General features: G+C 46.3%; 3 protein-coding genes across 4 annotated transcripts in view; 1 reads left to right on the forward strand and 2 right to left on the reverse strand.

Moving 5' to 3' along the window:
- TTC7A (tetratricopeptide repeat domain 7A) overlaps positions 1–751 on the reverse strand; it is a 111,249-nt gene extending 110,498 nt beyond the window's left edge. The window contains exon 1 of the mRNA XM_033124425.1: positions 267–751. Coding sequence (XP_032980316.1) covers positions 267–450 — 184 coding nt within the window. The 5' untranslated portion in view covers positions 451–751. The remainder of the gene's footprint in view (positions 1–266) is intronic.
- Positions 283–21,223, forward strand: MCFD2 (multiple coagulation factor deficiency 2, ER cargo receptor complex subunit). 2 transcript variants are annotated; one of them, XM_033124427.1, is made up of 4 exons: positions 283–420; positions 17,232–17,392; positions 18,201–18,360; positions 19,797–21,223. In XM_033124427.1, exons 2-4 carry the CDS (start codon positions 17,244–17,246, stop codon positions 19,926–19,928), a joined length of 441 nt encoding a protein of 146 aa, XP_032980318.1. In that variant the 5' UTR covers positions 283–420; positions 17,232–17,243; the 3' UTR covers positions 19,929–21,223. The 2 variants fall into 2 exon arrangements, with proteins under 2 accessions (XP_032980318.1, XP_032980317.1); XM_033124426.1 differs by lacking the exon at positions 283–420 and adding an exon at positions 11,571–11,702.
- Positions 2,355–12,184, reverse strand: LOC117032803 (basic salivary proline-rich protein 1-like). Its single transcript, XM_033124436.1, has 3 exons — positions 11,692–12,184; positions 11,350–11,635; positions 2,355–2,484 (listed from the first exon to the last, which is right to left on the reverse strand). Exons 1-3 carry the CDS (start codon positions 12,182–12,184, stop codon positions 2,355–2,357), a joined length of 909 nt encoding a protein of 302 aa, XP_032980327.1.
- Positions 21,224–23,133: the final 1,910 nt, after the last annotated feature.

Genomic DNA, 23,133 nt, shown 5'->3' on the forward strand with positions numbered 1-23,133 from the left:
TCCCAGTAGCCTGAGTTGCCCACATGATCCTAAGGGGCAGAGACCAAAAGCCCTTTATCTTTCTCTCCCCCAACCTGCATGATTTTTGTCCTAGGGGAGAAGAACCTTTCTTACTGCTTTGGCTACCCCTAAGATCAGCAGCACTACAGGAGGAGTAATACCGAAGACGGCCATCGCCGGCCGGGGGCAGTCGGGGCGCGCTTCCTGGAGGAGGCGGCGCGTTTCGCGCGCTAAGAGCTTGTGAACCAGCCCCTTCCCTCACTCACCGGTGTCCAGGGAAGTGAACACGGCGCTCGGGATGGCTCGTCGGTTGCTTCCGCCGCTGGACAGGACCAGCGTCTGCATGTGCCGGACTAGCTCGGGCACGCGGTCCCAGTGGCCCTCGGCGCGGCAGCGATCCAGTTCACTGTCTATCTTCAGGTGGGAGCCGTGCGCGCCCTTCGCAGCCATCTTCGCGCGGGCGCTGTCATGGGCGGTGCGGCCGAGAAGTGGAGACCCGGCCGGGGGCGGCGTCCCGGCTGGGGCGCACAAGCGGGCGGGGTCCACTGGGGCGCGGGCGGCGGCCGGGGCCCGGGTGGTAGCGGGGGCCCGGGCGGCAGCTGGCGCGCAGCGGCAGCCGCAGCACCCAGTGCACCGCCTGATGCCTCCGGGCTGGGGCTCGGGCTGCGCGGCCCGGACGCGTCCAGGAGCAGCCTCCGCCTCTGCTGCAACAATTCTTGGCGCTGCTGCAGCCGCCGGTGCTGCAGCTGCTGCCACAACCCCCGCCCCTGGCCTGGGCGCCGCCAGCTGCGGACCCGCCCCTGGCCGCTGCTCCACCTCCGCGGGGGCGTGGTACGGCCCCGCCGAGCAGGGCGCCACCGCGGCCAACGCGGCCGCAGCAGCCAGGCGCGCGTTGGGCGCTGGAGTCCCGCCCGGCGCCAGCCTCCTGCCGCTCGTGCGGCGGACTCGGCGCTCACTTTAATGCTGCGAGGAGCCCCGGAGCCCGGGGGCGCCTTGCTCCCTGCCCCCTCCCCATCCCATCGGGGCTCTTGGCCTGGGAGACCCCCGCCCCGACGTCCGGGCTTTGTGTGGTGGCCCCGTCACCACTGGTGCCCCTGGCACGTCACAAATCCGGGGAGAGGCTGGTCGGCCCGGTGCCCCCAACTCGGAGAGCAAGCCTCCGAGGAGGCTGGCCGCTGCTGCCCGGGTCCGGACTTACTGAGACGCGCGGGCCTTGTGCTCCATCCCGGGGGTACACCGGAGGAAACAGGCGGGTTCCTAGCCCCTGGACTCTCTGAACGACTCTACTCTTACAGACCTTTTCCTTTCTTTACCAGCGGAGTTCCTCTTTCCAACCTGATTCCCGTACACTAACCCTATTGCCTGTCTTCTGTGGAATCCTGTTGCCCTGGATTTCTTAAAGGTTTTAAGCCCTTTCTCCAACTTGGTATTTATTTATTTCTTAATTCTGATGTCTAAAGACAGTGATCAAAGCCCGGCTTAGTCTGGCGCTGTGGTGTACTAGGAAGTTCAAAGGATTACATGATGGCCCGGAGGGAGGGGGCGGATGAACACCCTTTGCCTGAGACAGGTTATGGTGACCCAGCTTCCGGTCCCCTGTAGGGAATGAAGCCATCGCACAAGAATCACAGCATGACCAACAAAACAAAACAAAACCCTATATTTAAGTGCCATATTGCATGGCACAGACCGAGGACTCCAGAAAACAAGAGTCATAGCAAGCTTTTAAAGTATAGACTCCTAACAGAAGTTGTCTGCCTTCCACAAAATTTCCAGGCGGTCAGTTGTGCCCATTTTAATGTTAAAGCATAGACTAGGGTTCTGTTCCCCAGGGTGAATTAGAGTGTGTAGAAAATACAGAAGAGAAATTGCCCCAATTTCCAATTCTGGGTTTGCTGACTTAATAGTAGGTAGTTTGATTCCAAAATCTAATTGCTGGTTTCCTTGAACCAATTTTTCTATTTTCTTAAGGGGTCTTCAAAGGCTCAGTTAAATGATTTCCAGAAAACATAGCAGACCCATAAAATCTCTTGAGACCTAAATTCCTTTCCACTCAAAAATCTTAAACTGTCTATTTTGTCTGTAGAGGTTATTCAACTAAAGGAATAAAGTCTGTTAAACTAAAAAAAAAGAGGGGTCTGCCTTCCTCCGGCTCGTGAGGGTCTTCACCACTGCCTGACACATGACGGAGGGAGTGAGCTTGACCACCTTCAGTATTAGGAGACTCACTGCTTCGTGTCTACCACAGTGCTGGGGAGGTTTTTGTCAAGCCCAGGTTCCTGGTGCCTAGTCCCATTGGGCCCTTTGCTCTGCAACCACCCTGGGTTATCTATTGAAGGCAGTCTTCCTGCCCCCTACTCCACCCCAGCTCCCCCAGGGATACCCTCTTCTCCAGGTTCCAAATGCAGCTCCGCTTCTTGCTTGGAATGCAGGATATCCTGACCTTGGGTGCTGCTCCGAGCAGCTGGGGTCTGTTCTGAACTCCTGGAGGCCAGGAGATAAAGGAAAATTGGGACAGCTCTGGCAGTTAGAATTTAAGAGACAATTTACTCAATTTACACACACTCCTCCTGGCCTACACCTGTCAACTTTTCTAGCTGGCTTTGGTTGGTTGCTCTTTGGCTGCCCTTACTGGTCACCAGAACTGGATTTCACTAGGAGAGTGACTTGTGCATGTCCTTTGGGCGAGAACACCCTGTGATTTGTCCAGGGTCTGGCATTCCCCAGAATCAGTCCTGGAGCAGGCAAAGAAAAGCAGAGTGGATAAGAGGGCAGCAATCCTTATGGAAATAAGGAAACCTCCCCTCCTCCCTCCTTTCTCCAGTCCTTTGCCAGCCCTGCCCCCAGGTAACTAAATGAAAGGGAATAGCTGCTTGTTTCTTTGACATGTGTTCCACTATTTGTGGGGGCATGGACTGTGGTGTGGAGGAACACCCCTTGGCAGGGAAAGCCCTGCCTAGTATGGTTAAAACTATTAAGGAGCTGCTTCTCATCACTGGAACACATGCCTGACCCCTTCGCGGCTCTTCCAGCAGAGACAAGACGTCAGCCTGCTAGTGACCAGCATTGTTTAGGGGAGTAAGAATGATTGTAGAAACAAGAACAAAGAACCACCATGATTGTATTAGTTATATTTGCCCAAATAAAAGGCATCGTGTGGTGGTGGTAACAATCTGAAATCTCCCATGAGAGTTTAGGACAAACTCTGATAAAGACTGCTGTCATTTGCCAACTCGAAAATGCTACCAATATAACTGGGGAAGCTGATCCAGCGAAGCTAAACTCATTGCTTACCAGAGGGACGGACAGCATCGCCTTGACAGTAGCATCTCAGAGGAAGTAACGGAGTTCATGGGAGGTAAATCAACTTGCTGAGAAATGTGCATTTTTACAGGGCAACAAACATGGTACAGCGTGAGGGACCATCTGATTTAAAAGGGACCCTAAAACCAAGCCGACAAGATTCTACTAGTTTAGCTGCCGTCTCAGACAAGGTGGGGAGGTTCTTGCCACTGGATCACGAGGGAGGCTGTAGTAAGCTATTGGTCTTTTTAAAATTTTTATTTGTTTACTTGCTTTAGTAAGAAAAACGTTCACAGAGTAATTTTTTTCTCCTTAACCTTCCATAAGATGTTGGCAATGTGGCAAACGTTTTACAAAAAACAGTTTAAGAACAGTTAAAGTGCATATAACTCTTTTTTAAAGTTTATATTAACTGTGCTTTACTAAGTAAAAGAGGAATTTTTCTTCTAATTTCCAGGCCTGTTGAAGTAAGCTATTGGTCTTGATTCTCATCAAGTTAAGTGCTTGGTGAGATCTCTTCTATACTTCTAGGTTGAAAGGTTTACGATATTTAGTTAGGCCTGGAATGGGAACTCATTTGACCTCAGAAAAAGCCTGTTCGGGTTTGGGTTCCCAGAGAAAATGTTTGGTTACCACAGACTTGGGTCAGTTGAATAATGGCATGGGAATTGTAGAAAAGGGGGAATGCACTGCCTGCAGTGGCCAGTGAGACCTAGGAATCCTCAGGCTTGTTTCTTAGTTATTGGTGGGGAACCTTTTACACAGCCGGTTGTTGGGAGTAAGATAATTACCTCCATGGGATAAATCTTGTCTTAGGTCGCACACTTTCCTTTGACAAATTGTAAACTTCTCTATGGAACCCATATGCCCTCTGTGAGCTAAAAGAGGAAGCAGATAGATAAATCAGTCTTTGAGCTCACCTCATCTTTGGAATACAAAAGATGGTCCACATATTGGAGAAGAATAGACTCACAGGGCGATTTGTAGCTCTTGCGGTTCTGGTGGAGGTCTTGTGAAAAGCAGAAGGGCACCTCAGTAAACTGAGGCATAGCGGTCTAGGCATGTTGTTGATTCTCCCTGGAGAAGACAAACAGTTACTAACTTTGGATTTAAAGCACAACATAATTCCACAATTGTGATAGTCAGTCTCCTTAGGCCTTGGACATAAAATAATATTTGAGTTTGGTTCCAAAGGGAAGCAGAGAGTAAAGAATTTATTTATGGTCCTGGGGACCTAAGCGAATCTATATTCTCGCCCAATGGGTTTCTCCATGGGACATAGGAGTGTTACAAGAACTGGGAGGAGATACAAAGACTCATTTCTCTTTAAGGCTTTTAATTATCAGTTCTATTCCTTCTTTAGCCCTTGTTTTAGAAGCTGTCGTGCTAGTTGGGGTGGGTCAGTCTGATTGAACCTTGATGGGTTTGGCTCCAGTAGAATAGATAGAAAATCAGTGAACTTGTTTGCCCACAAGAGAGCTTCAATCTGTGCTTCATCCACACACAAAAGTACTGGTAAATTAATATCCAAATTAACCAGGACCTTCCAGACTGGAAGGAAGAGACCATCAGGATAGCGTTCTCACCATAAATCCTTTGCTATTAAGATAAAGAGTGTAGTGTCACAAAGGAGAAAAGAACATTCCTTGGTTAAATGTTCAAGGCTGACAGTTAAGGTCTGGGGCCTGGAGAAAGTGTGCTGAGGATTATTAGATACATGCATCACTGGAGAAGTTTGTTGACTTCAGGGAAAAGGTATAACAGTGCTGGGATTAAAGACTGATATCGTGCCCATATCGATCAAAACGTTGTAAGGTTGTCCTTTAATTTTTAGAGAAACGTTTCCTTGTAGGTTTAAGAGTAGGATGGGAAATTGAACACGTTAATGGATATCTCTTTTTCTTTTTCCTTTAGTTTCCTCTAGAGCTCTTTCAAAATAGAACTTTCAAGCTTTTGGACCTCTGGCCATGGGGCTGTTTTCCATTCCACTTTTTGCTTGCATATTAAATCCCCTATTTCTGTGAATGGTTTAAGGCCATTCACAAAAAGATAAGAGGGACACCCAGGGTTAAGTCTGCTTAAGGATTTACTCTTGAATGCTGGTATTAAAGAACTTATCTCTAAAGTCTCCATCCGACCTTTTTTTGGCTTGAAGAATTGAATCAGAGCACAATGTATTTTCACATGAAAGATAAAGGACAGTCTCCCAAAGACCTTGACTAACATCTACAGTTTTTCTAAACCCCTTCAGTTTCCTATACAATTCAAGATCTTTTTAAAGTCACCCATTCTGACTTTTTCATTGAACTTTTTGCATCTGAGATTCCTACTACCATATGGACTAATTGGTATGTATGTAACTGCTCTGGATAATATGTCCGTCAAACTATCCTAAATTCGTTTGCAGTGTTCTCTGTCTTATCTAGACCTTGGAGAGTCTTTGACAATGGCTTTCAGCTGAGAATGAAACCACAGCTTAAAATTCACTATGCAAGGTTTTCTCTGTGCTGAAGGAGGTTTGCCTTAAAGAGGTGAGATTTGGAGTATCTGGTTGGCCAGGAGGGAATGAGAGTAGGTCAGAGGGACAGATTGGTCAGCAGGAGCTGGAGGAACACAGGATGAGGGAAGAAGAATAGTAGGTGTGAGTTGTGATTTGGGGAGATCTACAAGACAAATAGTTTTACGAGTCATTCACGTTTTTCCTTTGCTTTGGCCAAGGAATCTGTTGAAGTAATTTTGGAATCCTATTTCTTTGGGATGCTTCTTTATGCTAATTAAAAAATGAAGACCATTGGATGTTTGGGATTGTGTTCCCTTTCTTTCCAAGACACTACTCAGGTAAATAGCTTTGTTCATATTAAAAACTCCTTGTAATGGCCACTGTAACTCTAACTTATCCTCGGTGAAATGATGCTACTTAGATAAGTGCACACATTTGGGCTACAGCATAAATATATGTAAGAAGCAGAAGTCGGGTCTCAGGAAGGCATGGACCGAGGTTTATACTGAGAGAACCCGTTGAGAGCCTGGGAACGGTCAGTCGAGAGTTTCTCAGGGCATCCCAACCTCACAGCTAGACCTTATCCAACCACAACTCTGATGATGAATTTATAGTGCCCGGCAGATGGAGGGTGTGGAGAGATCTCTGTTGAACCAAACTCTCACAGACAAACAAGTCTGAGGAAAGTTCTCATTAGATGTGGATCCAAAAGTCATGCCTCCCAAATTTCAGGATAACCCCCGTCTGGGCTTTGTATCCATTCTCTCCTACCTCCTCAATAACCTTATTCTTTCAAATTTGTCCACTCTACTGTTTCTTCAATCTCATTTTTTGCTGGTTCCTTCCCAGAAGGATTTAAACATTCATAAGACCCTCAATCTATTTTTTTTTCTTTGAAGAAATAGGCGATGGAAGAAGGGGCATCTACTATGTATCTAGTAAGATCCAAAGCCTGCTCCATAGGCTATCTCTAAAGTACAAGTAGAACCTTGCAAAGGAGATAAGAGAGGAACATGTGGAAGGCCCTCAATCTTAAAGACAACCCTTCCTGGATCTTGTGTCTCCCTCTAGCTCTTCTTTCCCTTCACAGCCAGTGCTTGAAAGACTTGCCCACACTTGCTATACCCAGTGCTCATCCACCAGCCACTCATCACTCACTGCAATTTGGCCACTGCCCAGCCCTCCACATAAACTGCTCTCTGAGCCCCAAGTGATAAATTTATCACGTTGATAAATTTCAGTTCACATTTGAGTCCATATCTGGCTTGACCTTTGTATCACTTAGAAATGCTTTGGACTGCAAGTAACTGTCTTAGAGTGTCTTAAACAAATAGGAGTTCTCCCCACATAACAGGATATGTGGAGGTAAGCAGTTGCTGCTGCTGGTTCAGGAGCCCCAGGGCACTGGGACAGCCTTTCTGAAATTCTCCCCCACTTCTCTTCATGGTTGAGGATGACTGCTGAGGTGGTACATCCCTCATTCAGGGCTGAAAGAAGGGGCAAGGTCTGCACCAGTCACCTCTCTTTTATCAGAAAAGCAAACTATTTCTCAAGTTCCCCTTGTTTCATTGCCCAGAACTGTGTCACATGGCCATCTAACTGCAGAAATGATTAACATTTTTTAGGCTTTATTGTGGAGATAGACTAGAGAGAAGAGGGTTGAAATGGAAACTGGGCTACCACCAAGTGTTAGAATATTTAAGTCTTCTCGGGGCTGGCCTTTGTGTGCTCAGTTGCCTTGGGGGCAATTCAAAACACAGCTGCAGGTGAAGATGCCACACATAGGCCATCTTTGCTACTTTGGGCCTCCATCTTATTTCCTGATAAAGCTGCCTTTTCCCTGTCTTCACTTGTGCTGGCTTCAGCTTGGATATACAAAGAAAATTGTTTATTCCAACCCAGCAAGGCTCCAAGTTGTGAGACTTGGCCAAATTAGGTTGTAAGCTGTAGGTAAGGAGTTCCTTGCTTACCAAGGCCTTATTTAATCTCTGCTTTCAAATCAGTCATCTCTAATCTAGATTTGCCACTCTCTTGAAGGACTTTGCTGAAAGCTACTAAAAAAAAAATACATTCATGTTCTATATTGTTCCTGAGATTTCTCCTACAATACAACCTTGGTTGGCATGTGGTTTATATCCAAGTCCAGCAAGTGACAGCAGTTTGACAGTTTCACTACTGCTTAACAAGTTGGTCATCAACTTTCTAATTTGGAATAGAGAGTCTTCTCTAGGGCTACCTTAACCTTTGGTTAGGCAATTCCACATTTTAGTGTCTGTTTTTTGTGTCCTACTTCTGGTACCAAATGATTTGCCTGTTACGAATGGGTTCAGTGGCAAGGTATAGAATACTCACCTGTAAATGGCTTACACGAATGTACGAGGTGTGATCAAACAATATGGTGAATGTTTAAACTAAAAACAATTTTTTTACAGGAAAGGACACATTGCCATTAATCCTCCTCAAAAATACCCTCCCCTCAGTTCGAACACACTTATCCCATCATTCTTGCCACTCTGAAGCAGTTCTGGAAGTCCTCTTTTGTGAGCATCTTTAGTTGTACTGTCGGGCTTCCTCAGTGTCCTGAATTGATTCAAAATGTTTAACTTTAATGGTCATTTTGACTTTGGGGAAGAGCCAGAAGTTTCATGGTTCCAGATCCGGTGAATAAGGTGGATGAGGACACAGTGTAATGTTTTTATTTGACAGAAATTGCCTCACCAGAAGTGATGTGTAATAGGAAGCCTTTCCATTGTGATCTCAAAATACAGTGAACACTGCTGCTGAGTACCATCCAATAGAAAGGCAGGAATCTTCAATATGGGAAGTGGCACATTGAATCTTAGTAACAGTGTGTGACAAGTTTCAATTTGTTCAGTGCAGTCAATCAGGTGTAAGCTATGGTTGAGACAAGGTGTGCTTTAAAGTGTGCCATAAATCATGGATCATGAACAACACAGCATGAAATGGGCAAACGGTTTTATCCTCCATCATGACAATGCTCCGTGTCACACATTGCTTCTGGTATGGCAATTTCTGTCAAATAAAAACATTACGGTGTGTCCTTGTTCAACTTATTCACCGGATCTGGCTGACTTCTGGCTCTTCCCCAAAGTCAAAATGACCATGAAAGTTTTGAATCGATTCAGGAAATTGAGGCAGCCAGGACAGTGCAACTAAAGACACTCATGAAAGAGGACTTCCAGAATTGCTTCAGAAAGTGGCAAGAACAATGGGATAAGTGTGTTCAAAGCGAGGGGGAGTACTTTGAGGGGGATTAATGGCAATGTGTCTTTTACTGTAACAAATTTTTAATTTAAGCATTCACTATTTTTTGATCATACCTCATATTGTCTCACTCATAGATGAGATTGGGCAAGAATAGGAGCAGGGAGGTCATTAGGAAGCTCTCAGAGTAGTCCAAGTAGCAGAGGATGGTTCCTTCGATGTCAGTTATACTTCAGTAAAGCTCAGGGGGAAAAAGGAATAGCTCTCAGAATTTTGGCATAAAAAACTAAATAGATGGTAGTGCTAGTCACTAATATGGACAAAACAGAGAGCGATATGTTTGGGGTGAAATTTAGTATTTTGTGGAACAAAGTTGAGTTTGAGATGCCAGTTAGACACTCACGTGGAGATGTCAAGTAGGCAGTTATTTATAAGAGTCAGGACTTAGAAGTAGAGATCATGGTGAGAAATACAAATTTTGGAGTCATCTTATAAATGGCACCAAAAACCATAAGACTAGATGAAATCACAGAAGGAGAGTGGGTAGGTAGAGAGGAGAAGTGAACTCAGGATAGAACCCTGGGCCCTCTGATATTTATAGGTTGAGCAGAATGAGAAGTCAGTGAAAAGAATCCAAGAAAGAATAGCCACTGAGGTAGGAAGAGTGCATGGTGTCAGAAAACAGAAGAAAGTATTTCAAAGTGAGAGTGGTTAGCTGTGATGAATAGTACTGAGAGGCAAGTAAAAACAGAGAATGAGAAGGTACCATTTGATTTAAAGCATAGAGATTGCAGTTTCTTTAAAGAAATAGGCGATGGAAGTAGTGTGGGGAAAATAACAGAGAGCAAGGTTACATGACGATGGGAATGGTTTATTAGAAAGGGAGCAATTGGTGATTCAAGAGAGAAAAGGATAGGATCCACAGAAAAAGTGGAAGCATTGGTTAAATAGATGATAATATTTTATTCATCTATCAGACACTGAGCTTCTTGAAGGAAGAGACCATGTCTTATTTGTATTTGTATTTCTAGTTAACTCCTAGCTTAGTGCCAAGTACATAGGAGATACTCAAGAAATGTTACTGAAAGGGTGGCCGGTTAGCTCAGTTGGTTAGAGCATGGTACTAATAACACCAAGGTTACTGGTTTGATCCCTGCATGGCCCACTGTGAGCTGCGCCCTCCTTAAAAAAAAGAAAGAAAGAAATGTTACTGAATTATTGAATAAATGAGCAAATAGAATGGATGGATGGCAGATGCAGGGCTGGAAAATGAACTAGATCAAACTAACTCTAACTTCAGAGTAAGGAAATGGAGAAGGGGTATTGAATTAATAGAGTTTCTTCAGGGACTTTTCTTTGGATAGGGTTGAAAGAACTTAGGTAAAAGTGAGAGAAGGAATGAGTCACTGTCAATGGCAGTTGTCTTGGTCAACTTTCAAGGCACTGATCTGCTAAAGCAAACTACAGGTACTGTATTTCCCTGAAAATAAGACCTAGCTGGACCATCAGCTCTAATGCGTCTTTTGGAGCAAAAATTAATATAAGACCTAGTCTTATTTTACTATAAGACCAGGTCTATATAATATAATACAATACAATATATAATTACCGGGTCTTATGTAAGACCAGGTCTTATATTAATTTTTGCTCCAAAAGATACATTAGAGCTGATGGTCCAGCTAGGTCTTATTTTCGGGGATACACAGTAGGGTTCTGGAACAATCTACTTACTTATCCACTTTCTTTCTCCATCTCCCTTTCTGAATCCAAGCTCATATGATAAAATGATTGTGTATCTTTATGGAGACAAATGGGAAACTGTCATTTAAAAAAATGACAGTTCCACATTTATTTACCCATGGTCAATAAATACTGTCTGTCTTGTACAGGAGGAAAGGTATAAGGGCAGGGTTACGAGGGGCTTATCTGTTTTGTTTATGGGTCTGTTTTGTTGTTATTGTTTTGAAATGCATGTCTTCTATTGAGATAGCAGCTGATTTCACAAACAGCACAGGCAAAGTTGTCTTTGAACTGGGCCACCCATAAAGTCTCAGTGGGATTCCAATACGAATGATTAGGTATTGCGGAAGCGCCGCTTGTGGAGAAAGCAGTCTGGAAATAGGCCCATCTTGGAAACAGGATTCAAGGCTGACTCCATCGTCTTCTAGCCATTTCATTAGGAAAGGAATTAGGATTCTTATTATCTTTCTTCCCAATTTGCAGTTGGAGGAACCGCAACACCTGTAAAAGTAGAGGTGGAAGCAGAGCTGGAAACTAGCTTTGTCATCCGCCCCATGCATGTTCGCCATCCTACATCCCACGCTGGACTACATTCCTGGGGATTTCTGGGGTTGACTAGCAACCATCTGGGCCCCTGGGGATTCGAGCCGAGTGTCCCCTTTGGAAAGGCCCGCAGAACTGCATCTGCCTGGTCCTTGTTGGGCCGGAGCCCGTTACACGTGGACTCAGCAGAGCCGTCCACACGGCCTGGCGCCGGGCAGGGGCGGGGCGGGGCCCCTCGGCGCCAATGGGCAGGGAGCAGGGAGCGCGCGTGCGCACGCGGGTCGGGGGGTGGGGCGCCAGGAAAAAGCGTTCGGAGTTTTGGGCCTGGCGGGTCGAACACGGGAAGGCGTAGCGTCAGGGGGAAGTTGTTTGGCAGCTACCGGCAGCGAAGGTGAGTGAACCCGGGAGCAACCTAGGCGCATGCGGCGGCTTGTGAGGCCCGTGACCCGGCCCTGGGGGAGGGCCGTGAGGCGACACTTGGGTCCGCAGCAGGGCGGGATCCCGACGCCCCTCCGGGGGCTTCAAGTTGAGAGGCCGGAGTGGCCTAGGTGGGGGTCTCGGGCCCCCGAGCCGCCTCGGGAAGCTTAGGCGGCTAGGAGCAGAAGCCTGTCTCCCGGGGCAGAAGCCGCCGGTGGCTTTGCAGCCAGACGGGCCTGGCCGGGGCCGATCCTCCCTGTCTTGGACGACTGGCCGCCGGGCGTTACTCCGTCTGATAAACGCTCCCCACTCCCCCCCCACCCCGTTCTCTGTCTGGGGGAGGCAACAAACTGGTCCTGTCTGGCTGGGCGAGCTGGGCTGGGCTGTGCCAGGGGAATGGGAAGGCGAGGGAAGCTGAATTTCTCTTGTGTTCTCTGTCTGGGCATTTATCGCCATCCACCCAGTGCCCAAGCCAGAACCTGGGCGTCATTCTCACCTGCTGCTTCCTGAACCCATCCACATGGAATCCATCACACGTCTCTCTTGGCTACGACCGCTTTCCCACCCCCAGTCCCTGCTTTATCTAATTCAGGCAACCATCATTTCTCCCCTGGGTTACCTCGGTAGCAACCTGACTGGTCTTCTGCATCCTTTCTTGATCCTCTATAGTTTGTTATGTACTGGAAAGCCAGAGTGATGGTCTTACAACACAAATCTGATCACATCAACAGACCCCTCTCCCCATTTCCTTTCCGCCCGTGGAATGGATTCGCATTTTTCTTCCAAGCTCTCAAATAGAGCTTGCAAGCCCCTTTATGACCTGCCCTCTTTTTTACTCTAACTCATCTCCCTTCACTATACTGCGTCTTTAACCATATTGAACCCTTTTTTAGTTCCTGGATTGGACCAAGTTCCTTCTAGACTTAGATGTCAGTTACTTAAAATTCTCTCTGGCTGAAGTGATACCCTTTAGTTGTAAAAATCCGCGTCATCCTTATATTACTTCAGGTGTGGGTGGGGCTTCAGTGGACCCCACAGGTGTCTATTTACTGTCTCCTCTTTTCCACCAGGCTGGAATCTGCGTGAGAGGAATGTGTCCGGGTCTCAGTCCTATCCTGAGTACCTTGAGCAGCACCAGGCTGTTAGGAAAGACATGCTAGTTAAATGTATAAATGAAGCACGGCAGCTCCCTAAACGCACAAATAGATCAAGTTATTAAATACCCGCTCTTTCAGAACCAATCCTCAACCCCTAACCCAAAAAGAGTTTTCTTTGGCCTAGGAACTTGGTTATTTTCTCATCTTCAGTTCAGACCCATGGAAGTTTTAAGCTGGGAAGTACCGATCAGGGTTTTTCTTTGGCGTTGACTCTGGGTGCAGGATGTCTGGATGTTGGTGAGGGGGCTGCCTTGAGTTTGAATGCTTAACTGAGGGCCCTTGGCAGGAGAGAAAACCTGCTAATAACTGCTGTGGGCTTTACAGCTGACGCCAGACTCTTCCGCGCTGATAGGACAAACTACGTAATGGGAGGGAACGATGGGCCCGGCCACATCGCGGAGGGGAGGCCTCCAAAGGGAAGGGATTTTTCCAGCGTAGGCCAACTCTTCTGTGAAAGAGAACAGTGTACCTAGGGCCAAGACCCACGGCCCTGATTCAGACGTGAAAGTGTGCAATATCTTTGATACACTCAGTAGGGTGAAGGAACTACAGAGAAGATAGGTGCCCAGCCCTCAGAGAAGAACAGAAAAGGAGAACTGTAGGTGGCCATATATTAAGGTGAAATGAATGAGAGAAGCTGCAGACTGAGGTCAGAGGAGGGAACAATTGATCTTGGCTGGAAGAATCCAGAGATGATATTTGAACTGGGCCTGGAAGGAAGAAGGACAGACAGATGGGACCAGTGGGAGCAAATGCTCTGGGACTAGAAGAGGCTGCCGGAGCAGTGAGGGGAGCCCCGTTACAGCCAAGGTACTGCGGGACATGGGCCAGTGCTTCGCTCCCAGGACTGAGGCTTCTCCCCCTAAAGGATGTCTCGATACATGGGTTGTGTTCCGAAGGCCCTTTCAGAAATCTCTCCTCCTTTGGGTTTTTCTCCAGCCTGGTCTTTTCAGTTTCTCAAAGAAGGCCACTGAGGTCAGGAACTGCTGGCGTTTATCAGCCTGACTGTTTGCTCATGGCCTTGGGCTCAGTGGTTGGAGGGTGGGTGATGCAACTTGTTCTTCGGGCTGAAGAGAGTTGCTGCTTAGGTTTCTTTTTGAATGTGACAGTTTAAAGTGTTAAGTGGCAGTCAGATTCCCTGTTTTCACTGCAGCACTTGGAGGGAGAGTTTATCTTGTGTTTGTAGATTTGGCTTTTGCTGTGTTCTAATCCAGACATACCTCAGAGATACTGCGAGTTTGGCTTCAGGCGACCACAATAAAGCGAATATCACAGTAAAGGGAGTCACATGACTTTGTCGGTTTCCCAGTGCATATAAAGTTATGTTTACACTGTACTGTAGTCTATTAAGTGTGCAATAACATTATGTCTAAAAAATGGACATACCTTAATTAAAAAATACTTTACTGCTAAAGAATGCTAACCATCACCTGAGCCTTCAGAGAGTCGTAATCTTTCTGCTGGTGGAGGGTCTTACCTCAATGCTGATGAAAATGCAATAAAGCGAAGTGCAATGAAACGAGGTAGGCCTGTAGCTAGAAACCTGCAGCAGCAAACCAAGGTGGGACATATTCGGCATCAATGGCCCTTGGCCTTTATCTGCCTCCCTTGAAAAAGGGATCATTTGGACCCATAGTTACTGTACTACCAATCACTTGGATGCTTTTTGGTGTTCTTCGAATAGAAATGCCCACCTCCCCCTCCCAATTTGATATACTAAGCTTCCAGCCATGTAGTTATAGGAAATGTGCTGTGGGTTCAGTGATCCCTCCGCTCAACTATCTGATAGATATCTCCCCCACAAAACATTTTACGCTCAGTTACATGAACATCAACACTTGGCAGCACATCTGTGATACTGGGAATCCCCCACCTCTCCCCTCCCCCAAAGGCCATGGCACACGGGCTGAGAACCGTCAGCCTCTGTGCCAGGCACTGCCGGGAATGGGCCTTCAGTCCTTGCGCTCTCAGAGCCCAATCCAGCAAGGGGCACCGACAGTTGTCAGGAATTGTTCAAGATCCCGTTCACAGCTGTTGTCAGCAATGGACAGGACCCTTCTGAAGGGAACCGCTTGGGAGCGTACGGGAAGAACACCTAAGCCAGACTTGGAATTGAAGAAGGCTCGCTGGAGAGACAGACCTCTGTCACATCCGAGTGAGTCGTAAAGGCTTGGGAGGAGCTAGCTTTTCTCTCTGGTCCATCCTGCCCCAGAACGCTAAAGAGTGTGGTCAGAACAAGTTATTCTCCTCTGGCCTGGGCAGTCACTGCCGAGAGTAACATGAAACCTTCTTTTCTGGTACCAGGTGCAGTGGCGGTGGCCTCATCAGAGTCTAGACACTTTTATTTGATAAAATGGGACGTGTAGTTTCGGTTCCTGAATTATTTTCCAGAGATGAGAACTGGAAGCCCCTTTTTCATTCCAGCCATATAGTATTGGAACAGAATTGTGGGACAAATTACATATTTACAAAGGAAAAAAAAAACATGTTTGTAGTAGAAATTTTAGAAGCAATAGAAAAGTAAAAAGAAGAAACACCAAAATCAATCCTAATCTCAGGACTCAGAAGATAATCTTTGTTGTTAGTTGTTCTGTGAGTGAAATATTACTCTTTACAGATTTCCGCAGCCTGTTCTTTTTTGTTTGATATATATTGAACCTCTTTTCCTGTTATTAAGTATGACAGATTGCACTGTGCTATCCCTTCTCAGTAGTAAGACTACCTACTGCTTTTTTGCGCCCTAAACGTTATAGTACATCCCAGTATATCCCCCCGCTTAGGGAGGGGCCATGGGAGGTGGTGCTGCTAATAAGAAAATGGCTTTGGGAAATTTTCCTAAACACTGTAGGGGTGGCATTCTCCCAGGGTCCTAACTCTACAGAGCCTTTTGGGATGGGTGAGGGGCTGCAGTATGCCTGCTTCGCAGCCCAGGTACAGGGAGTGGAGATGGTGGCAGCTTCAGAGCTGAACTCTGTGTATATTGTAAAGGTATGACCAGTACCTTATGCTTTCTCGTTACTGCTATCGGTTTGGGTTGGGGCTACAGTCGTCCCCTTCGAGGTCACTGGCCCTTGTTATCCAGCAGAATCTGCGCTGCCATTTGGGAAATGAATGTAAGTCAGGGCTTGGCTTTGCGTTGGTGTGGAGGTCTCCTGGCTGTCACTCCCCTTCCTTTTAGAGGTCAGTCCATAAGCCCCGGGAAGGACCAGAACTTTGAGTTTACCGAACAGTAAAGGCCTGCCTGAGCCTTGGCAGGGAATACTGACTGGAGCAAAGCCCTCCGGCCCTTACAGGTGGCTATGAGGAATAAATATCAACAGGGAGCTGCTGTGTCGCTAACTGTGTCTTCCTGTCGTTGACCACGATTCTGATTCCAGCTCTAGCCAAACCCTGGGAGTACTTGATGGATCCTAGTTTCACATACCTCCCCTTGCCAGTCCTCTTTCACGTGGTTAAGTTCCTTGCCTCCGTCACGGCCCTGGGAGATGGACGGAACGGGTTCATGTCCTCTTGTCTGCGCAGGCCTTGAACTGACCCACCTCATCCCTTCTCTCATCTACCCTTGCTCCACCAAATACCTTCCCCGCTGTGCTGCCAGAGTGGCCGTTCCGAAACCACGCTCTGATCTTATCTCCCGGTCACACATCCTCAGTGGCTCCCCATTTATCCTCAGGAAACTTTATTCTCCTTGGCCTGCCATGCAAAGTCACGTCCAGTACTGCCTGGTCAACCTTTGCAGCCTGTTGTCCACTGTTCGGCCTGCTTCATACTCTCTGGCTCCAGCCCGGCCAAACCACTTGAGTTTCTTTCCCATTTGTCTGTCCTGCCACTCTGCTCGCACCATTCCTTTAATCCTTCAGGCCCTGCACGTCCACAGCACCCTCATCCATTCGGGCCCAGATGAAGTGTCCCCATGGTCTCAGCCTTCTCTGATTCTCCCTCACCCAGAGGAAACTTCTATCTGTGAACTCTGACAGGGTTTATCTGTCTTTAGTGCACCTCCTTTCTGCCTTTATTAGTGCTCTCGGTAGGAAATATTTCTCTCACCAGAGTGTAAGTAAGCTTGTAAGCAGAACTAATCTTCAAATCCTGTTAAGCTGTCCGTGAGTTGCTTGGCCTTCTGAAGGTGCTTCAGGAAATGTGGACCTGCCCATTTCAGTGATGGGGACCTGGAGTACCCAAGGGCATCCTGTGGTCTAGTGGCAGAGCTGGCCTCGGCCCAGTTTGTTATATTCTCTTCCCAAACTGGCTCCTTCATTGGGTTTCCCAGGCATGCACAGTGTCAAGTCTTGAAAGAACCTTAGCTCTGGTGTTCTCACCTTCATCTTCTGTTCCGCACCTCCCAGGTATTGGTGACCATGAGATCTCTGCGGCTGCTCAGAACCCCCTTCCTGTGTGGCCTGCTCTGGGCCTTTTGTGTCCCAGGGGGCAGGGCCCAGAAGCCTGGGGACAGCTCCTCCCATCTCGGCAGCGTGGGCCTGGATAAGAACACAGTGCACGACCATGAGTACGTATGCGGCCAGGGCTGTGGGCCAGGGGCTCCCCATCCTCGGCCGCTGCAGCCAGCTACAGTGACACTCGCAGTCCTCTTTTGCTTCTACTATTTGCACTCCTTGACATTTGTCAAGGATGATATTTATTCCTCATAGCCACCTGTAAGTCAGGTATTCCTTTTTCATCATCATATCACAGGTGGAGGGTCTTGAGGCCCAAATAGGGTGAGTGACTTGTCTGACTTCATTCTGTCTCCCTTTCTCTCTCCCTTTCTCTCTCTCTCTCTCTCTCTCTCTCTCTCTCTCTCTCTCTCTCTCTTCCTCTCTCTCACACACACACACTCACACACACACACGCAGTAGTAGTGGCAGAATCCAGAATAGAGCTAAAGTTTCTTGGCTTTGACAAGATCTTTTTCTTTTTTTATTGGCACGTTCAAGCATTGAATCATCTGTTGCAACCTTTGTCATGGGCCCGTTAGCCTCATACATTATACTCTGTTGTTCTTGAATAACTTTTTAAAAAGTTGTGTTTTTTTTTTAATTGATAGCCTCAAAAAATCTTATAACAACATTCTAGTAATAAAGAGGGAAAACACCCATAACCTTGCCGACATAACAGGCGCACTGCTTGATTTTTTTTTCATGCTCCTTTTGCGGCCTTGCCTGTATCTGTCATCTTTGAGTGTGGTCTGCCACTGTTTCTGTTTGTTTTTCTGGAATGGATGAACTTTAAGATCTTGAACTTTTCAGAATCGTTAAGGTTTCAGCATGACCCCACTGTCGCTGCCAGGTGGTCTGAGTGTAACTGTTGGTTTTTAGGCATATCATGGAACATCTAGAAGGTGTCATCAACAAACCAGAGGCGGAGATGTCCCCACAAGAACTGCAGCTCCATTATTTCAAAATGCATGATTATGACGGCAATAATTTGCTTGACGGCCTAGAACTCTCCACAGCCATCACTCATGTCCATAAGGAGGTAGGTCAGGCAGTATGGCCCAGTGGGCAGCGTCTCGGAAAAACCTCCCTGTGGTAATTCAGTCCCTAGTCTTGATGACCTGTGCTGTCTTTGTGCAATGATATTGCTTCTTCTCCTTTTTCTGCTCACCACTTTGTTCTCTCTCTTCCTGTTCAGCTATCCTTCTCTCCAAGGAGAGGCAGGAGCTGAGGCAGGAGCCCCAGGGCCTTGTGTCTTTAACAAGTGATGCAGGCGTTTCTGCTGCACACAAGTTCGAGAACCAGCACCCAAAAGACAGACCACATTCAAAATGCAGAGTAGGGGAGAAGCTATTTTATTTGAGAAGAAAGGGGACTCAGGATCGAGGGACTCGGCAAATAATTGAGGGTTTGTGTGACATTGTGCAGTGCTCTGAACAAAGCAGTTTACAAAGCACTTTCAAGTAGGTTAGAGTTCTCATTTGATCTTTGCCATAGCCTGTGAGTAGGCAGGGCCAGGCGTTGTTATTACCCTGATTTTAGAGGTGAGGAAACTGACATTGAGGTCTCCTGTGTCCAGATCTAATGTCTGGCCTGCTCTGGACTCTAGAGAGAGGAGGAGAGGCAGAGGTGGTGAGGTGGGCGTGATCACACTGGCAGCCCAGGAGAGGAGGTTTGGGTTTGCTCGGAAGGCAGTGGGGAGCACCAGCAGCTCTGCAGGAGCATGACGTGACTAGAGCAGTGTGATGAGAAGATCCTTTGCTGTGGGAGGCCGACTGATGGACATGAGGAGAGACTGGGAGTCAGCGTCCTGGCAGGTGAGGGTGGTGTTGGCGACAGGAGAGGAAAGGGTGGACGAGGGACAGGTGCCAAGGAAGAATCAGCCAAGGACGTGCACGGCATTAGCTTAGCACTTGACACAGGGAGCCCTGCTACACCTGCCTCTGGAACAGGAGAAATACCTTCACTTCAAAGATCCTAACAGGTTCTACTGGTTGGCAATGCCTGCTTCCTCCTGTCCTGACCCCAAGATGTTGTCCAGTGCCAGCTGTTTCTACTTTATCAGGGCAAACTGTTCCCAGAGCTGACTCTCGGGAGAGCCTGGGCTGTGAGCATTTCTCTAGGATGGGTTTGTGGGTCATGGAATCTGTGAAAGGCACAATTCTGTGTGAGCCAGACGGAGCTTTCTACATTGAACATGTATGACTTTTGTCATTAGAAAAGGATGAAAAGTAATTTTTAAAATAAATAAGCAAGGGCCTACTTTGATTGCATCTTTCTTTTAACTGCCAAATGTAATTTCTAAATTGGATTTTTATGAATCAACTCTATATCTGATATATGGTTTGTGGATTCTAGAAGTAGCCATGTACTACATTGAAAGCGTTTTTGGACACGTATGAGCGTGGACATTTTGGAAATTAGCTAAGCACTTCCAGTAAAATGTGGGACTCGTCACTGGTAATTTATATTTTGTAGGAAGGAAGGGAACCGGCACCACCGATGAGCGAAGAGGAACTGATTAACTTAATAGATGGCGTTTTGAGAGACGACGACAAGAACAATGACGGATACATCGACTATGCTGAATTTGCAAAATCCCTGCAGTAGACATTACGTGGCCAGCTAGTTATTATGCAAATGTGACCTGTTAGAATGTGATCGGACACTTTCAGTAATGCGAAAGAACTCATTTCCAACTACTGCCAAAGTATTTTGGTAAAAACCTGTAGCAATTGTTACACTGGGATGCGAAAGAGAAATGGGACATGTAGTCCTCCTGTGCTGTTAAATCTCCTGTTGGACAAGGGCTTCTTAAATCATCTGTTTAAGAATATGGGATAATTGGAGCTGAGTACTCAGGAACATGACTATAGAATACTGCTAGTCTCTTGGTTTTAATTCATGCTATCTGAAAAGGAAGACAGGCTTTGCCAAATGGACACACTTTTCGGTAGCAGTGAAGGAATAAATGAATGAATGCCAAATGTTTCCCTCTGTGGGTCCTGTCTCTTCAGGTAAATGTGGTCAGTATTCTGTAAAGTTTCTCTGGCTAAAATGATTGCTTGCTTTGGGCAAGTGAGTATTGATTAGGCCATTTCAAAGCCACAGCATAAGACGAATGTCAAATAGTGATTTCAGCTAGCCACAGAGGCTGTATCTTCTGACACTTTGGATATGATACACCACTGACCTAAGCGCTTAACCTTCTTCAGTTTTTCAATATTTTATAAAACTACTGCCACTTCCTTATACTTTTTTTCTTTTATGTTTTCTTCAACCTGGGAGAGACCTTGAATTTAAAAGTGTTCTCTACTCTAATCAATAACAAATGTTTTAGCTTTCGTAATATTTGTATTTAACTCTTATTTCTAAGGTTTCGTTTTTACAGTTTAGAAACTTAGGAACGTAAGGGTTTAGCCCTTCTGCTGATACAGCGGGGGTAAAACTAGCTGCTCCAGCCTAAGTGAGAAGTGAAAAGGTCATTCACCTGATGATACAACTTATATTTAGAAGGAGTGTTGTTTAAATTACCTCTTCTAGCCTAAATACAGGATCAGGAAAGATTAGAAAAAGAAGTGTAAAAACTCTTAATGGTGTGAATCTCAATAGTAGTTGAAAATGAGAAGCAGCAGCAAATTGTAATTTGGTGTATTGGATGTGATAGAAAACCTGAGACGATTGAATGCGGGGAAAAGCTGCATAAAATTTGCTGTAAGATGTATACTTATTTTCTTTATTAAAGTATTCTTCTAAGAAAACTTGTATTTGTAAAAATGGTTTCCTGTGTCAAGTATTTGTGCAATCAGAGCTGAACTGTAAACTATTCTTGTAAAATCTAGTTATTTTGAAAGATTTATATAATGAATTCTGGATATATGACCAATAAAACTGATGAAACAAAATAAAGAGCAGTTGGTTTTGTCCACTTGGGCTTTTCCCACCATGGGCAGGCTTTGGTTATTTAATACAGATGTTACATGTGCCTGCTGCATGGCAGGTCCTGTGACCATGCCTGACTGGACCTTGTTCCTTGTTGCAGGGCTAGATTCCCAGTATTCAGTTCCATTCCCCTTTTAGGCCTTTTTCTTTTTTATCCTTCTGAATGAAATCATTTTTTGGACCTTACTTTGGCCGAGTTCAGATTATGACAGCATTCTCTAGTTTAGGAAAATACAGTGTTTTCTCCTTGAGTCTGGTGACTTTTTTCTTTGCCAGAAAATGTAATTAGAGAACAACTGCCCAGACGGAAACAAAAGGCACACAGTCTCCCCTGGCTTTTTGGAAATGCCGCTTTGTTCTGCCAGTTGAAAAAGAAGGAAGGAAGGGAGGAAGTTGCCATTGCCTTTTCTCCTCCCAAGATCTTTGGATCTTGCACGGACCCTTTTTCATCCAGAGCTGCCGCTCTGGACAGATCTAGGGAGTGGGCTCACAGTTGGAGGAATCTCATTCTGTTGGCAGCTAGGAAGGGAGTCAGTGAGGCAGCTGGGGAGGGAGAAAAGCAGATCCTTGGGAGGTAGTTACCCCATTAAAAAGACAAGAGGGTCCCTTGTTCCTCCACAGCTGGCTGCCATTTGTAATGATTCCCTGCTGGCCTGTGTGGTCCTGTTAGTCTGCCTTACAGAAAATCTCCCGGCGCGAGGGGCCTGCGACCTTGGTGACGGAGCATGGTTCGCCATTCTCGGCATACCTTACCTCCCCTCCCCTCCATGAGGCTTTGGCCTCTCACAGCCCACCTGAAAGATCTTCCAGAATGCTTTGGAAACGTCTCTGTACCTCATTTTTCTTGTCTCTAAAATGGAGATAAATATATCCAAAAGAATCAGCCTTACATGCGTACAAGCTTTGGACTCAGGCAGACCTGAGTTGAAATCCTAGGTCTGCTGCTACTCCTTAGCTGTGAACTTCAGTGTCTCATCTAAAAAATATCTATGCTAAAACACAGGGTGGTCAAGAAGATTTAACAAAATGAGGGAAAATACAGAAAGCATCAAGTCAGTCCCTGGCACAGAGTAGGTACTAAACACTCACTCATCTGTTTGTCAGCCTGACTGCAGAGCCTGGGTCCCTGCCTCATTGAAGAGTGGGGGCTGAAGGAGCAATAAAATTAGCAACTCCTCAGGGGCAGGGACCGAAGGGCCTTTCCTACATACATTCCACAATATAAGTGCTAAGTGAATGAATGTGTATATGTGTGTGTATAAAATTCAGTCATGCGTTTGTTCATTTTTTGACTCATTCCTTGGATATTTATGGTGTGTTTGCTATATAACCTCTCTGGTCTAGTTTCTCCAGAAGATTTCAATATCTCCTGGAGAAGGAAAAAAGAAGGTCTTTTCATCTCATGCCAGTTCCCCTGAAGGTTCTGAGTGGGACACAGAAATATTCTTGTATAGCATCCGCAATAAAAATGAGCTAAATCACATTTCTACCTCAGGAGGGAATCCGTTATCTCAAGGACCTAACCAGACATCGAGCATTTCAACCAGGGAATAAGTAACAGAAAGCGTGAACAGTATGTCTGAACTTCTTGGATGTTTAAAAAAAAAAAAAAATACAGGACTTCCGCTTCTGGGAAGATGGTGTAGATGCACTTCCCTCTATTCCTCTAACTAAGCAGAACAAAACACCGGCTCATTATATATAAAACAGGAAGACTGAAAGGTGGAGAGCAGAAGGCAGACTGGCCAGGGCCTTGGGACCTAAGCAACAACGTGGTGGTAAGTTCCCTGTCTTTTTTTTTTTTTTTTTTTTTTTTTTTGGCCTTATATATCTCAGACTTGGAGCTAAGGAAGCCGGCAACCCAGAAATCCCC

Source organism: Rhinolophus ferrumequinum, chromosome 13 (genome assembly GCF_004115265.2).
Source record: "Rhinolophus ferrumequinum isolate MPI-CBG mRhiFer1 chromosome 13, mRhiFer1_v1.p, whole genome shotgun sequence".
Classification (NCBI taxonomy): domain Eukaryota; kingdom Metazoa; phylum Chordata; class Mammalia; order Chiroptera; family Rhinolophidae; genus Rhinolophus; species Rhinolophus ferrumequinum.

Coding starts and splice junctions, on each gene's coding strand:
- MCFD2 (XM_033124427.1), top strand. CDS start 17,244: ATGAGATCTCTGCGGCTGCTCAGAACCCCCTTCCTGTGTGGCCTGCTC. Junction 17,393..18,200: donor AACACAGTGCACGACCATGA/GTACGTATGCGG, acceptor GTTGGTTTTTAG/GCATATCATGGAACATCTAG. Junction 18,361..19,796: donor TCACTCATGTCCATAAGGAG/GTAGGTCAGGCA, acceptor TATATTTTGTAG/GAAGGAAGGGAACCGGCACC.
- LOC117032803 (XM_033124436.1), bottom strand. CDS start 12,184: ATGGCGATAAATGCCCAGACAGAGAACACAAGAGAAATTCAGCTTCCC. Junction 11,636..11,691: donor TTCACTCACCTTCGCTGCCG/GTAGCTGCCAAA, acceptor TCGACCCGCCAG/GCCCAAAACTCCGAACGCTT. Junction 2,485..11,349: donor CCCCAGGAATGTAGTCCAGC/GTGGGATGTAGG, acceptor CCTGGCCTCCAG/GAGTTCAGAACAGACCCCAG.